Below are 13192 nucleotides of genomic sequence, written 5' to 3'. Positions count from 1 at the left end.
AGTTTATTGGATTTACAGAAAGTGTGCAATAATTGTTCAAACAAAATCAGGCAGGTGCATAAATTTGGGCACCGTTGTCATTTTATTGATTCCAAAACTTTTACAACTAATTATTGTAAGTTTCCCTCCTCCTTTAATTTTCTCTTAAGAGTAGCAACATGGGGGTCACAAAACAACTCTCAAATGACCTGAAGACAAAGGTTGTTCACCATCATGGTTTAGGGGAAGGATACAGAAAGCTGTCCCAGAGATTTAAGCTGTCTGTTTCCACAGTTAGGGACATATTGAGGAAATGGAAGACCACAGCCTCAGTTCAAGTTAAGGCTCGAAGTGGCAGACCAAGAAAGATTTTGGATAGACAGAAGCGACGAATGGTGAGAACAGTCAGAGTCAACCCACAGACCAGCACCAAAGACCTACAACATCATCTTGCAGCAGATGGAGTCACTGTGCATCGTTCAACCATTCGCGACTTTACACAAGGAGATGCTGTATGCGAGAGTGATGCAGAGGAAGCCTTTTCTCCGCCCACAGCACAAACACAGCCGCTTGAGGTATGCTCAAGCACATTTGGACAAGCCAGCTTCATTTTGGAATAAGGTGCTGTGGACTGATGAAACTATAATTGAGTTATTTGGGCATAATAAGGGGCGTTATGCATGGAGGAAAAAGAACACAGCATTCCAAGAAAACACCTGCTACCTACAGTAAAATATGGTGGTGGTTCCATCATGCTGTGGGGCTGTGTGGCCAGTGCAGGGACTGGGAATCTTGTCAAAGTTGAGGGACGCATGGATTCCACTCAGTAACAGCAGATTCTGGAGACCAATGTCCAGAAATCAGTGACAAAGCTGAAGTTGCGCCGGGGATGGATCTTTCAACAAGACAACGACCTGAAACACTGCCCAAAATCCACTAAGGCATTCATGCAGAGGAACAAGTACACCGTTCTGGAATGGCTATCTCAGTCCCCAGACCAGAATATAATTTAAAAATCTGTGGTGTGAGTTAAAGAGAGCTGTCCATGCTCGGAAGCCATCAAACCTGAATGAACTAGAGATGTTTTGTAAAGAGGAATGGTCCAAAATACCTTCAACCACAATCCAGACTCTCATTGGAACCTACAGGAAGTGTTTAGAGGCTGTAATTTCTGCAAAAGGCGGATCTACTAAATATTGATTTCATTTCTTTTTTGTGGTGCCCAAATTTATGCACCTGCCTGATTTTGTTTGAACAGTTATTGCACACTTTCTGTAAATCCAATAAACTTCATTTCACTTCTCAGATATCACTGTGTGTGTCTCCTATATTATATATTTAAGTGACATTTTTTATCGTAACAACCAACGATTTATACAGGAAAATAATGACTATTAACAAGGTTGCCCAAACTTTTGCATCCCACTGTATTTGTATCAGATTTCATCAGATGTATAATTATCACCAGTAATGATTCTTCTGACTCTGGGGTATGTGTTGTTTCACTGAGTTTTACACTTGACATTTTTATCCATAATGTTTGTATATATTAAAAGAAAAAAAGAAACTGTGGCTGAAATAGTAATCCGTGAGGAACACCATTTTTAAAGCTGTTTCGTTCAGAAAAAGTACTTTACACACAAACCCTTTGCTTCCTGTGTTTGAGAAAATTTTTTTATCCATTTGGTGTGATAATAAGTGCCTCACACAGCTCTTTACTACAAGCTTTTTGAAATCAAGTATTAATGTAGTATGCATCTGTCTGCTCAAATACTTTCATTGCATTCTGTTATAAGTGAAACACCATCTTCACTCTCTAAAACCGTATTGAGTGCTCACCAGTAAACTATTACTCCCCATGTGATGTTGGGTCTTTTCTTTAATAGTAGCCTCACTGTTATTACACTTAAGCGCAACTACATAGAATGCATGTATTTTACTTTTGATACTTCTAGTATTAAGGTAATCAATATTTGGTAGACTAATGGATGTGTTTTGACTTGTGGTCTGTAGGCTATTGAATTGAAAGTTACTTGACACATTTTTATGAATATTACTGTTTATTCCTTTAAATAAACTGATAAACCAGAAGTCTGTTCTAGACTCCCTGCTCTCCTTTTCCCAAGTTTAAACAGTAATCGATCACCTTAAGTGCCTTTCCACTACATTATTGCTATTCTGGTTTAAAAGTAAAGCATCCCAGAAATGTAGGTTACATCTGTTCCAAAAGGCATTCCAAGTCCTATAAACCTTTATCCTATTTTCAGGTGTCCAGTTTTTTTAAGCCATTATGTGCTAATGGCCATGCTTATGGGTATGACTCTGAAGAAGCTTCAGCCTTTCCGCATTTAGTGTTATTTACCCAGATGTCTACTCTACTAAAAATGAATTACCATTATTAGATTACATTTAAGAGAGCAGAAAAAATAAACTAACAAAAGAGAATTAAGTGCAAAGTCAAAATATAAATATTTTGAAATTTATTATAAATGCAAATCTCACATTGCTATTCTTTTTTGAACGTGGAATAAAATAGCAAAAGATTATATAATTAAACAACAAGATCTACTTGAGGTAAAAGGAGTCAATGATTATGAAGCTGGTTGGAACAAAAACCTGTAGCTGTACAGGTACCCAAGGTCTGACCTAGGGAGCCACCTCTTTACACGTGATTTAACGAGCAACACACAAAATGGAAAAATGGTGTGATGCTTCTAAAAGACCCATAGAACTGTTGAGGGCCCTCTGTAACCTGACCTTTGTAGGCAGGGTTTGGCTTATACGGGCCTAAAATGTGAATCTAGATTCAAACGATCAAAATCTAGATTTAAATGTCCCAAAATATACAAAGATTTATGTAAATGTTCCCATTCAAGAGAAATTGAATACCTCTGGCTTGAAAGACAAGTCCAATTCAAAATCATTATAAATTATTACATTTATTTGCATTAAACCGAAGAAGAACCATAATGTCGGCAAAAATACAAAAGCAGTGAGGGTTTACCTCACAAGACAACCCACAGCAACAAATCTTAATCCACAATCCAACATAACAGGATTTTGGTAGAATTAACTGTGTACTTTATCAAATAATACATACATTTATAGCAAAGTACTTCAGCTACTTTTTTATTTTCTGTTTTTTTTCTTTATTTTTATTGTATTTGTTTCTTGCTACTCTTCTTTTTACATCCTGGTCCTTCATTGCTGATTTTTTTATATTTTGTGTTTTCTTTTAGACATCGGCGGAAGAAATGATTACTAGCACTGCTTATCTGGATTTGTTTCTTCGAAGTATCACAGAAACAGCTCTTCTGAAAGCTTTTTTGCGTTTCATCCTTTTGCATAGGCATGACAATGAAACTATCCTGAACACACTTACTACTAGAATCAACAGTGGCGCACGGGTAAGGAATAGCAGACAAGATATAGGACAACATGGTGTACAGCTGTATTTTAAAGAAAACTTTTTTTTTTTTAAGATCTTAATATTTACTTCTCGCAAGTTATGCTGTTTCTTAGCTCCCTTTCAACTTACTGTATTTTTTTTCCTGTTTAGCTCTGCATGGTTTCTCTTAGTCTTTTCAAAACCCTGCTTTCTCTAAACTGTGAAGACTTCATGCTACAGCTTGTACTCAGGTAATTAAGCATTGCTATTTAATTGAGAAAATCATTTGCTGTCTAAGAAGTACAGAATAAGTGCATGACATTTTGAGGAATAAGCAGTTTAATTACTACTGTGACATATTTGATACAAACACACTATCTGCACATTTGTATAAAACAGAAACATTCCTGACAATTCCTTGACTTTTACGCACTTCATAATTATTCTGTTTGACAAGATATGTTACTAGTAAAATTCTTACAATTTTTTGGGAGACAGCATTGTCCTGGGTGGTTAATACAGTAAATGCATGCTAGGTTAGCTCTCTCTTGCCACTTGCTTCACCATTTTTCTCCATATTTAATCCCAAAATCCCACGAAAATCGTTTAATTTGATCCTTTACATCAGGGGATTCAGTGTCATCTGCCAGGGTTTAGAATGTTAAGGTTTCTAGCCCAGTGAAGAAATTGGTCTGTAACTTAGGAAATTACAGATCAAAATGCAATTAGGCCTAGTGTAGTCTTTTTCTGAAAGGACAAGAAGCTTCTTACTAGGACTGATTCCACTCAGCTAATTTTGCCAAAAGAACTTTGCTGCAAAATAAAGATGAGCTAAAAAGATTACAAAGGAGTTTTGGCCTCATCACGGTCAAGGGCTGTCAAGTTAGACAACAATTAAGGTTTGAATATTTAAATTAATAACTGAATATATTTGAAAATAGATAATGATTCTGATTATTATGTCTATTTGTACACCCTTTTTTGTACATTAATATTATAATAGTAACGACATCAGTGGCGGTAGCCACAACAAGAACAAAAACCAAAAGGACTGTTATTTAAATATAACAGCCATCAAAGCCACCTACACAGGTGCAAACTATAAAAGGAAAGAATATGCATAGTTGCCTTGTCTTCTGTCTAAACTGACTGCTAAGTTAACAAGTAATAAAGAAATAAATAAATAGATTACATTTATATAGCGCTTTTCTTACCTATTCAAATTACTTTAGCAGCAAGCCGTAAGTAAAGTCAATGACAAAAAGGAGCTTATATCGTTATTGAGACTAGCACAGCACTTCATGATGACATTATTATTAGTATCAGTATTAGCCAAGTTTCCATCCAGTTTTTTGCGACGTTTTGTTATCGACAAGCAGAATATACGTAAAAAAAATGTGCGAAATTTGCTTTCTCCAGCCTGTTTCCATCCAACTGGCTTTTTATCGATAAAATGGTGTGCGTGATGACGTCATCCCCTCCAAAATGAACTGTCGCTTAAGTTTTGTTGTATCGCGAAAAAAATCTGCCCTTGAGCCGTTTCCATACATAATTTTGTGTATGTCGCAAATTATCTACGTTTTGTTTTCCACGTTACACCCCCTCCACTAAACAAAGAAACAAAGAGATTATTCAGACAGTTTTTTTTTATTTGGCAGCTTACTGTTATTTCAGTTTCACAAATAATTGGAATTGTACATAATATCCGAAGACGACAGCAGAATGAAGCAGTTGCTTGTCTGATAGCCCTAGAGCTCGAAGAAAGTACCCCAGTGTGGGTATTGGAGAGACGACGGAATAAGACCTTCTGGAAGGAGGTGGTGGGGAGACACTTCACAGAAAACCTCTGGCTGCAATATTTTAGAATGACACGGCCGATGTTTGAGATGTTGTATGGATTCATCAGTCCTGTCACCGACCACCGGTTCCAACCCAAAAGCAGATTGCCATCGCCCTTTACAAACTGTCAACCTGCGCCGAGTATAGAGTAGTTGGAGAAACTTTCGGGGTTAGTAAAACTACCGTCCATCGATGTGTATATGCTGTGTGCACCGCTATTAAAGAAAAATTAATGCGGCGTTATATCAGACTTCCGACTGTAGCGGAGGCCAATGAAATTGCATACCGCAATTCCTTGGTGTATCTTGTGCCACAGATTTGCGGTGCGCTGGATGGCACGCATGTGCCTATTCTTCCCCCAACGGAAGGCTACCGCGATTACATTAATCGCAAAGGGTGGCCATCTATTCTTCTCCAGGCCCTTGTTGATGACAGGTGCATGATACAAGACATTTGCGTTGGCACTCCTGGAAGTGCCCATGATGCAGCTGTGTTTGCAGCATCGGATCTGTACAGGTGAGCCTACCTTTCAACATCCCTTCTCAGTGCGATAACAACTGAATTAGTACTGTAACCTGCTTCCCTTAAGGTTTTTAATTAAAACTGAAATTTGAATTAATACAAAATAACGACGTTTAATCAAAAAAAACTAAAGTTAATATTAATGAGAGAATTTCTCATATATGCTAAAACATCTGCCATTTAATAATAAGATAAAATGTTTAGATAATGAAACACACGGTTTATTAAATATTTTGACTGGCACAGTAAATTACCTTTGCGGTTTTTGCATTATTTAGACATCCTGAGAGACACCCCCAGGCTACAGTTGATGTGGAGGGAGTTCAGGTACCCCTTTTAGTAGCAGGAGACCCAGCCTATCCGCTACTGCATTGGCTCACCACGAGAAATAACGGGTCTCTTCATCAGACCATGCGAACCGCTCCGCTATTCTCGTTTTGATTGCACGTGATGAAAATGTATCATGTGACACATTTATTTGCGTTAAAGCCCTTTTTTTCCGACAAAAAGTGTTTCCAATGTAGTTTTTGCGACATCTGAAGTATCGATATGGAATTTATGCGCTAAAGTTAAACGGAAAAATATTATGTCGACATGTACAACATTTTATCCATAATTAGCATTTCCATCAGCTAAAATTTGAAGCGCTAAATATTTTTTCGCAAAAACTCCTTGGATGGAAACCTGGTTGTTATTACTAGTATTATTATTATTATTGTCTTTTTTTTCTCACAATGTGTCTTCACGCATGTAGCATTTTTGACTCAGCTGTGTGTATGTTGTAGCCTTCAAATGAAATGACGTTTGGAAAGGCAGCTTTTCCCCAAAGTGGAATTCTCTGTACATACAAAGTGATTTGATCAAAAATATAGTAGAATTGCATACATTTAGTACTGCCTGTAATGCTAATGCTCAGTAAAATTGGCCATGATTGCTTAAAAAAGCTGTGCAACTTTTTGGACTTCACCAGACGTGTAGGATATAGTTACCTAAAAATAATCAGAAAACAAAAATGCCACTGATGAAAAGTAGAGTGCGTGGACTCTGACTTATTAAGTTTGTAGTGCTGAGTGGCAGTTCAGTGCTGCAAACAGGAGAGCAGCAGTTAATGAGTAACAGACAAGATTAACACTAGAATCCCTGAAGCCTCCGAAAAAACTCATAATCCCGCCCTACCTTAATTTCCTTCACACTTCTCCATTGGCGTCTTTTGTTTTGTAAATGTGTCGATCAGCGCAAGCAGCCTGAAGTCCAAATATCAAATAAACACTTTCACAAAAGGTACACGTATAACAAAACAAGTGCACTTTTATTCAAGAATATAATCGAAGAAAAAGGAATCGGTTTAGGGTATAATGTTGATTATGCTGTTTACTCATAATCCCCCGGGGGCACGGGATAGCAGGCTGCTTGTTGCTTGTGCTGATCGACACCTTTACAAAACAATAAACGCTAATGGAGAGGTGCAAAATAATTTAAGGTGGACCAGGGTTATTCTAGTGTTAAACTAAACTGCATTTTTTTCCTCCTTTACAGATGCAGCAAAATGGTAATCAGGGTTTCCTGAGTATTTCTAATCACACCTCAGTGAGCAGCCAAGTGAGACAGAGATACTGCATGTTAATGGGGATAGCTAAATGGGCTTTGGTGACACCGTGGATATTTTTTACAGGGGATGTATGTTATGGTAATAAACAGAAAAACAGAATTATAGCCATTATTTTTTATTTGCATTAATGAGAGTGTCGTAGCATGAAATAACTATTATAGATCACAGGTTTAGGTGTGTGTCTGAACAAGATCAGAAGCAAAACAATACTTTTACGCTACCAGAGGTACAGTGGTGTGAAAAACTATTTGCCCCTTCCTGATTCTTATTCTTTTGCTTGTTTGTCACACAAAATGTTTCTGATCATCAAACACATTTAACCATTAGTCAAATACAGTAATCCCTCGCTATATCGCGCTTCGACTTTCGCGGCTTCACTCTATCACAGATTTTAAATGTAAGCACATCTAAATATATATCACGGATTTTTCAGCTGGTTAGCGCTTTCTGGACAATGGGTCTTTTAATTTATGGTACATGCTTCCTCAGTTTGTTTGCCCAGTTGATTTCATACAAGGGACGCTATTGGCGGATGGCTTAGAAGCTACCCAATCAGAGCATGTATTACATATTAACTAAAACTCCTCAATGATATAAGATATGCTTCAGGCGCGGTGCTTGATTGTTTGCTTCTCTCTATCTTTCTCACTCTCTCTGCCTGACGGAGGGGGTGTGAGCAGAGGGGCTGTTTTCACAGAGGACACGGACGCTCCTCTACAAAATGGCGCTTTATCGTGGTGCTTTTGTATACTTGAAAGCACGTATTGATTTTTTTATTGTTTGCTTTTTTTAGCGAGCGCTCTCTCTGACATTCTCTGCTCCTGACGGCGCTCCTCTAAAGATAAGATATGTTTGCATTCTTTTAATTGTGAGAAAGAACTGTCATCTCTGTCTTGTAATGGAGCACAGTTTAAACATTTGACTAAAGGGTGTTATTTCATGTCTAGAGGACTCTAATAATGTTAACAGGTTGGGAGAGTTTATAAGGGCTTAAAATATATAAAAATAACCATACAAACATATGGTTTCTACTTCGCGGATTTTCACCTATCGCGGGGTGGGGTCTGGAACGCAACCCCCGCGATCGAGGAGGGATTACTGTATAACACAAGTAAACGCAAAATGCAGTTTTTAAATGATGGTTTTTATTATTTAGGGAGAAAAAAAATCCAAACCTACATGGCCCTGTGTGAAAAAGTAATTGCCCCCTGAACCTAATAACTGGTTGGGCCACCCTTAGAAAGAATAAGAAATCAGGAAGGGGGCAAATAGTTTTTCACACCACTATTTGCAGAAAATTCTGCTCTGTTCATCAAAAAGAGAAGCAACAGGATTGACAAAACTGTTTCAGACTACTTTGTGAGGCAGAGTCGGTCTGTTACTAATGAAGATAACAAACTTACAATTCAACATTATGAAAAGGCTGATGTGCAAAACCAGATTTTCAAAATACCACAGTCTAGAGTAACACAGTGTGAAAATTAGTGGGAACTTCACCAAAAAACTCTTCTTTTATGATCTTATATCAGCCATTACCTTCAAATAAGATCTTCTTCAAATTATATTTCAATAATAAAGTTCATTTGACAGCCCTATGAGAGTCGGGTGCAAATAGATTTAGCCATAGAAATGACAAGTTGTGTCCTTGAGTTTTATGTTAATGGATCTAGAGGACAGAAACTTGAGGAATATTGTGTGTCTTATAGTTATTAAAGAAAATATAGATAATTGTACTCCAATGTTTAGAAAAAATGTGGTCTGCAATATTCTATATCATGAGGATATTTTTATTTTCCCCACTAGTGATGGAAAGATGTCACAGATTATATATATTTCCAACTGTTTATCATGCCATAGACTATGATAATGATGTTTCTTAATTATGTTGAGTGTCAAACAGTTCTCTGCAAGGCACAGAAAATTCCTATTCTATTCAAGTAAGGCAAGTAAATTTTTCTGTTCTCTATTTTAGTTAAGCAATGACTCACACCAGGAAAGCAATGACACCTGTAATCAGAAGAGCTTAAATACATTTATTTTGTACCCTACTTGTCTCAAGCTAATTCATGCTTCAGCACTTATGGTTTCTGATGACCAGAAGCAAGCTCCTGAGGCCACTGACAATTTTCATGCCAACAACACATTCTCTCTATAATGGCTACTTCTGTTTTCTTTCTTCCAGCTCTCTGTTCATTTTGGTATTTCTGATTACTCTCCTGGACCTTTATCTTGTGTCCTGTTTATGATGTAAAATATACTTAGAAGACTTTTGTTGCTCCCGTAGTGATGATTGAAGTCACCTTGACTGCTCCCTCCACCTAATTTGACATCAGAATTACGTTGCTGGTCAGACATTGCCACAAGAACTGCCTTTGATCTTAGTTCTACTACTGTTTGCCATTTGCACCAGCACACACTTGAACTGGACTCCACCTTTCTTTGTGTTGCCACCATCACAGTACAGCTATTATGTCTGAAACATTTGTGGCGTCCGATTTCTTTGACCATTGGTATGTCTGCTTGTCATCTCCATGCTTCCACTTGGACTTTTGAGAATCAGATGCAGCACTGTGGTGTGTCTATCCTTGATTATTGATATGTTGCTACATGTATTCACTGTGTGCAACTGTACCCAGCTTTTACTATTTTTGACTTAAGTTCCCTACATGCAGTTCTGCTATGTGCATTCTGATGACAGCTGATTGAGGAGGGAAGTGTTTACTCAGCTGCAACAGTAAATTATTTCTATACTATGTTTATTATGATTGTATTTGTGAAAGTGGCAGGATGAGAGGAGATAGTGGAGGGGTTTTAGTCTTGGTTTGTTTTAATGTGGTTGAGTTTGTGAAGGGGACCTGTGAGTGATACTTGGTACTTGTGCTACCAGTAGCAGGGGGTTCCTTAGACATAACAGTGCCTTGTTTTAGTTTGTTTTTCTGCCTTTCTGCCTGTCTCTCATGACTATACTACAGTTGCTAACTTAAAAGTCTTTCTTGGGAACATTTGGAGTCTTGGTTTTAATTTTAAAAGAAAAAGTGTCCTCAACTATCTCAAGCAAAAGAAACAAATAAATAAATAGACATTGCATTATTTTATGAATTCAGGCTTTTTGCTAAGTATGTGCCTTACTTTTGAAACAGTGTCTCCTTAGCTGGTTTGGCGCCTACATGTTCTCCAAAGATTATTATGAGTACATGGAAACTTCACCTTAAAATCCTCATCTCGCTTTCTGACAATGCTAGTAGATTTTGTCATCGTAGTAGTAGTAGTAGTAGTGGAAGCAATAATACCATTATGTCTATAGAATACGACTACATTCTTGCTTGCATGTCCAACTAAGAAGCAACACGTTTTGCTGCTTGGTAGTAGAGATTGGTTGTAAAAGGCTGGCCTGTGCGCTATCTAAACTCTGACTCCATACCATTCCTTTTTTTGATGAATCCAGGTAGCCAGAAAAATGAAATTTTTAAGAGTTTTTTAAGAGTTTTTAAGTAATTCTAAGCACTGATATGAATTTCTGTATAAACTTATTATTAGATCAATTTCCCATTTACTATGTTAACCCATGCTAAACTTGCTCATCTTGTAGTTTCACTTCCAGTTAAAATTTGAGTTTCTTTTCATGACACCCCAAGAATAACCCACCATCATTCTTAATCTAGAGATAGCAATTTTTTATCCCAGTCACCTGAATCCTCTGTTACAAATGTCTTGCTTGCTTCTATTTCTGTTAATGTAGACACAGACTAATGTTTTAGGCCAACAGCATGAAAAACAAATGGTTTAGGAGATAAAAGATAGTCAAAAACAACATATAGGTTCATAATCGGAAATTATTAACAAGAGTGTGTAAACCAAAATTTGTTTTAAGAATCTAAGTCTAAAAGAACTAAGCCAAAAGTTGTATTCAAATTAAAGCACTTGCAAAAACGTTTTCAGAAAGTAGCCACAAACTTGGACAAGGTGATAAACACAGTGATGGGACAATGCAGTCATGCTGATTGCGTCACAATATTACATCACAACAACTTCTATGACACATGTCACATAAACTGGAGTTCAAATTGGGATTGCCCATTAAAAACAAGATGGCATTATGGTTTTGTTCAAAAACAAAGTGATACACAAAATCCTTTAAGCTGAAATCATGTATCTAACAAGCAAATGAAAGTGCATTTGAGTTAAATAAAAATTAAATAAAAGGGAAAAAACAATCTGCTTTACCAAAGTAAATAGTAAAGGCCAGTAAAATTACAAACACAGGATCCAACCCCCTGGCTACCCCTGGACATCCATTAGTCTGTCAAAGATTGCATTGATGTAAAAGCCTTGTGGTATGAAGAATGCAGAAAGGAACTCAAGAACATTCCTCAGAACCATAAACCTACCATTAGACCAACTAGTTCATAGAAGTACCCCTACAATGGGAATAAAGAATAAAAACTTGGACCTACTAAATGGGGATCCCAAGAGAGAAACACTAATACAAAAATTAGAGTTGTGCAGACTGAGCAAGAAAATCTTAAGAATTGAGTTAATAATTTTAGTAAACTTATGCCGATAGGTAACATCATTGACTGAATACTTGCATCACTGATGAACATTCCTTTGCCAATGATTTGATTTGTGTGATTAAAGCATAGTGTGCCTATTAGGCAGTTAAGGCTTCAGCTGCTAAGGTACACCCCTACTTATGGTGCTGTTTCACCCAAGACTCTACTATGTACACACTAACTGCTAAACCTGTGTGTTTGTGTTTCTCTTACCAGATTCAAGGATTGTCAGCCATAGCATGCCCACTAAGCAAATAGGGCTTCAACCACTAAGGCAGTGATTTTTAGAACTTTGGTGGCCAGGGACTACATTTGGGGGAGATGCAACACTAGCAAGGTTGATGTTTTTTTTAAGAAAAACATTTTAAAAACATTCCAATTTTGAACATTGTCTTTAAATTGCCTCTTATTATGTTTTAAAAAATTTAACTGAAACTGTTCTGCAACTGTTGTATGGAAGTAGCCCTGTATAAATATAGTTATAGACTAGTGGTGTAGTTTAGTATTATTAGAATAATACTAATCAACAGCAGAAAGCTTTTATAGTCACTAATGTTCAGTAACATTCGTCCTTCCATAATAATAAGTACTAGAACAGGCTGAACCTAAAAGCAAAACTGAGTAGCCATAAATCAGGCTCAGCCTTTACATTGACTTGGAAGTTTCTGTGAGGTTTTTTTTTTGTTTTTTTTTTAATCGTAAGTTGTAAACTTGACAGTTACTTGCCTAACTATTCACATTAGAAGTGGTAATGCTTTTCTATCTACTACATTTTGTGCTCTTTAATAGAGGGTAGACAGGCCTCAACAATCTTTTCTGCTGTAGGACCTTGAGGTCATAGATGCTATAGTTCCCAAACCACATGGTTATGCAGCTTGACAGAACACTCTTGATAGTGTCCCAGTATAATGAGGTCAGATTGGGAAGAAGTAGACTTGCCTTCCACAGTCTCCAAAGGAAGTAAAGACATTGCTGTGCTTTCTTGGCTATGAAGGTGGGTGTAATTGTCCAGGTGAAGTCTGCTGCAAGGTCATCACTATGCTGCAGTGGGGTATGGGCAGCATGAACCTTCCTGAAGTCAAAACTCATCTCTTTCATCTTGTCCAATTTAGGAGACAGACTGTTGCACGTGCACCAGTACACCAGTTGTATCACCACTGTTGTGTCGTCAGCAAAGTTAAAGATGATTTTAGATCTGTACATAGCCGTACGCTTGTGTGTCCGCAGAGTGAACAGGAGTTGGCGGAGTACCAGTGCTCAGGGTGATAGTTCTGAAGATTGTGTTATGAATGTAGACTGTCT

General features: G+C 37.3%; 1 protein-coding gene across 2 annotated transcripts in view; it reads left to right on the top strand.

Moving 5' to 3' along the window:
• Positions 1-13192, top strand: part of fhip1b (FHF complex subunit HOOK interacting protein 1B) — a 189410-nt gene that overhangs the window by 104562 nt on the left and 71656 nt on the right. For both annotated transcript variants that reach the window (XM_039744021.1, XM_039744022.1), the window contains exons 6-7: positions 3219-3386; positions 3539-3618. In XM_039744021.1, the coding sequence (XP_039599955.1) occupies positions 3219-3386; positions 3539-3618 (248 nt within the window). The remainder of the gene's footprint in view (positions 1-3218; positions 3387-3538; positions 3619-13192) is intronic.

Source organism: Polypterus senegalus, chromosome 2 (genome assembly GCF_016835505.1).
Source record: "Polypterus senegalus isolate Bchr_013 chromosome 2, ASM1683550v1, whole genome shotgun sequence".
Taxonomy (NCBI): domain Eukaryota; kingdom Metazoa; phylum Chordata; class Cladistia; order Polypteriformes; family Polypteridae; genus Polypterus; species Polypterus senegalus.
This window is presented reverse-complemented; position numbering and strand designations above follow the sequence as displayed.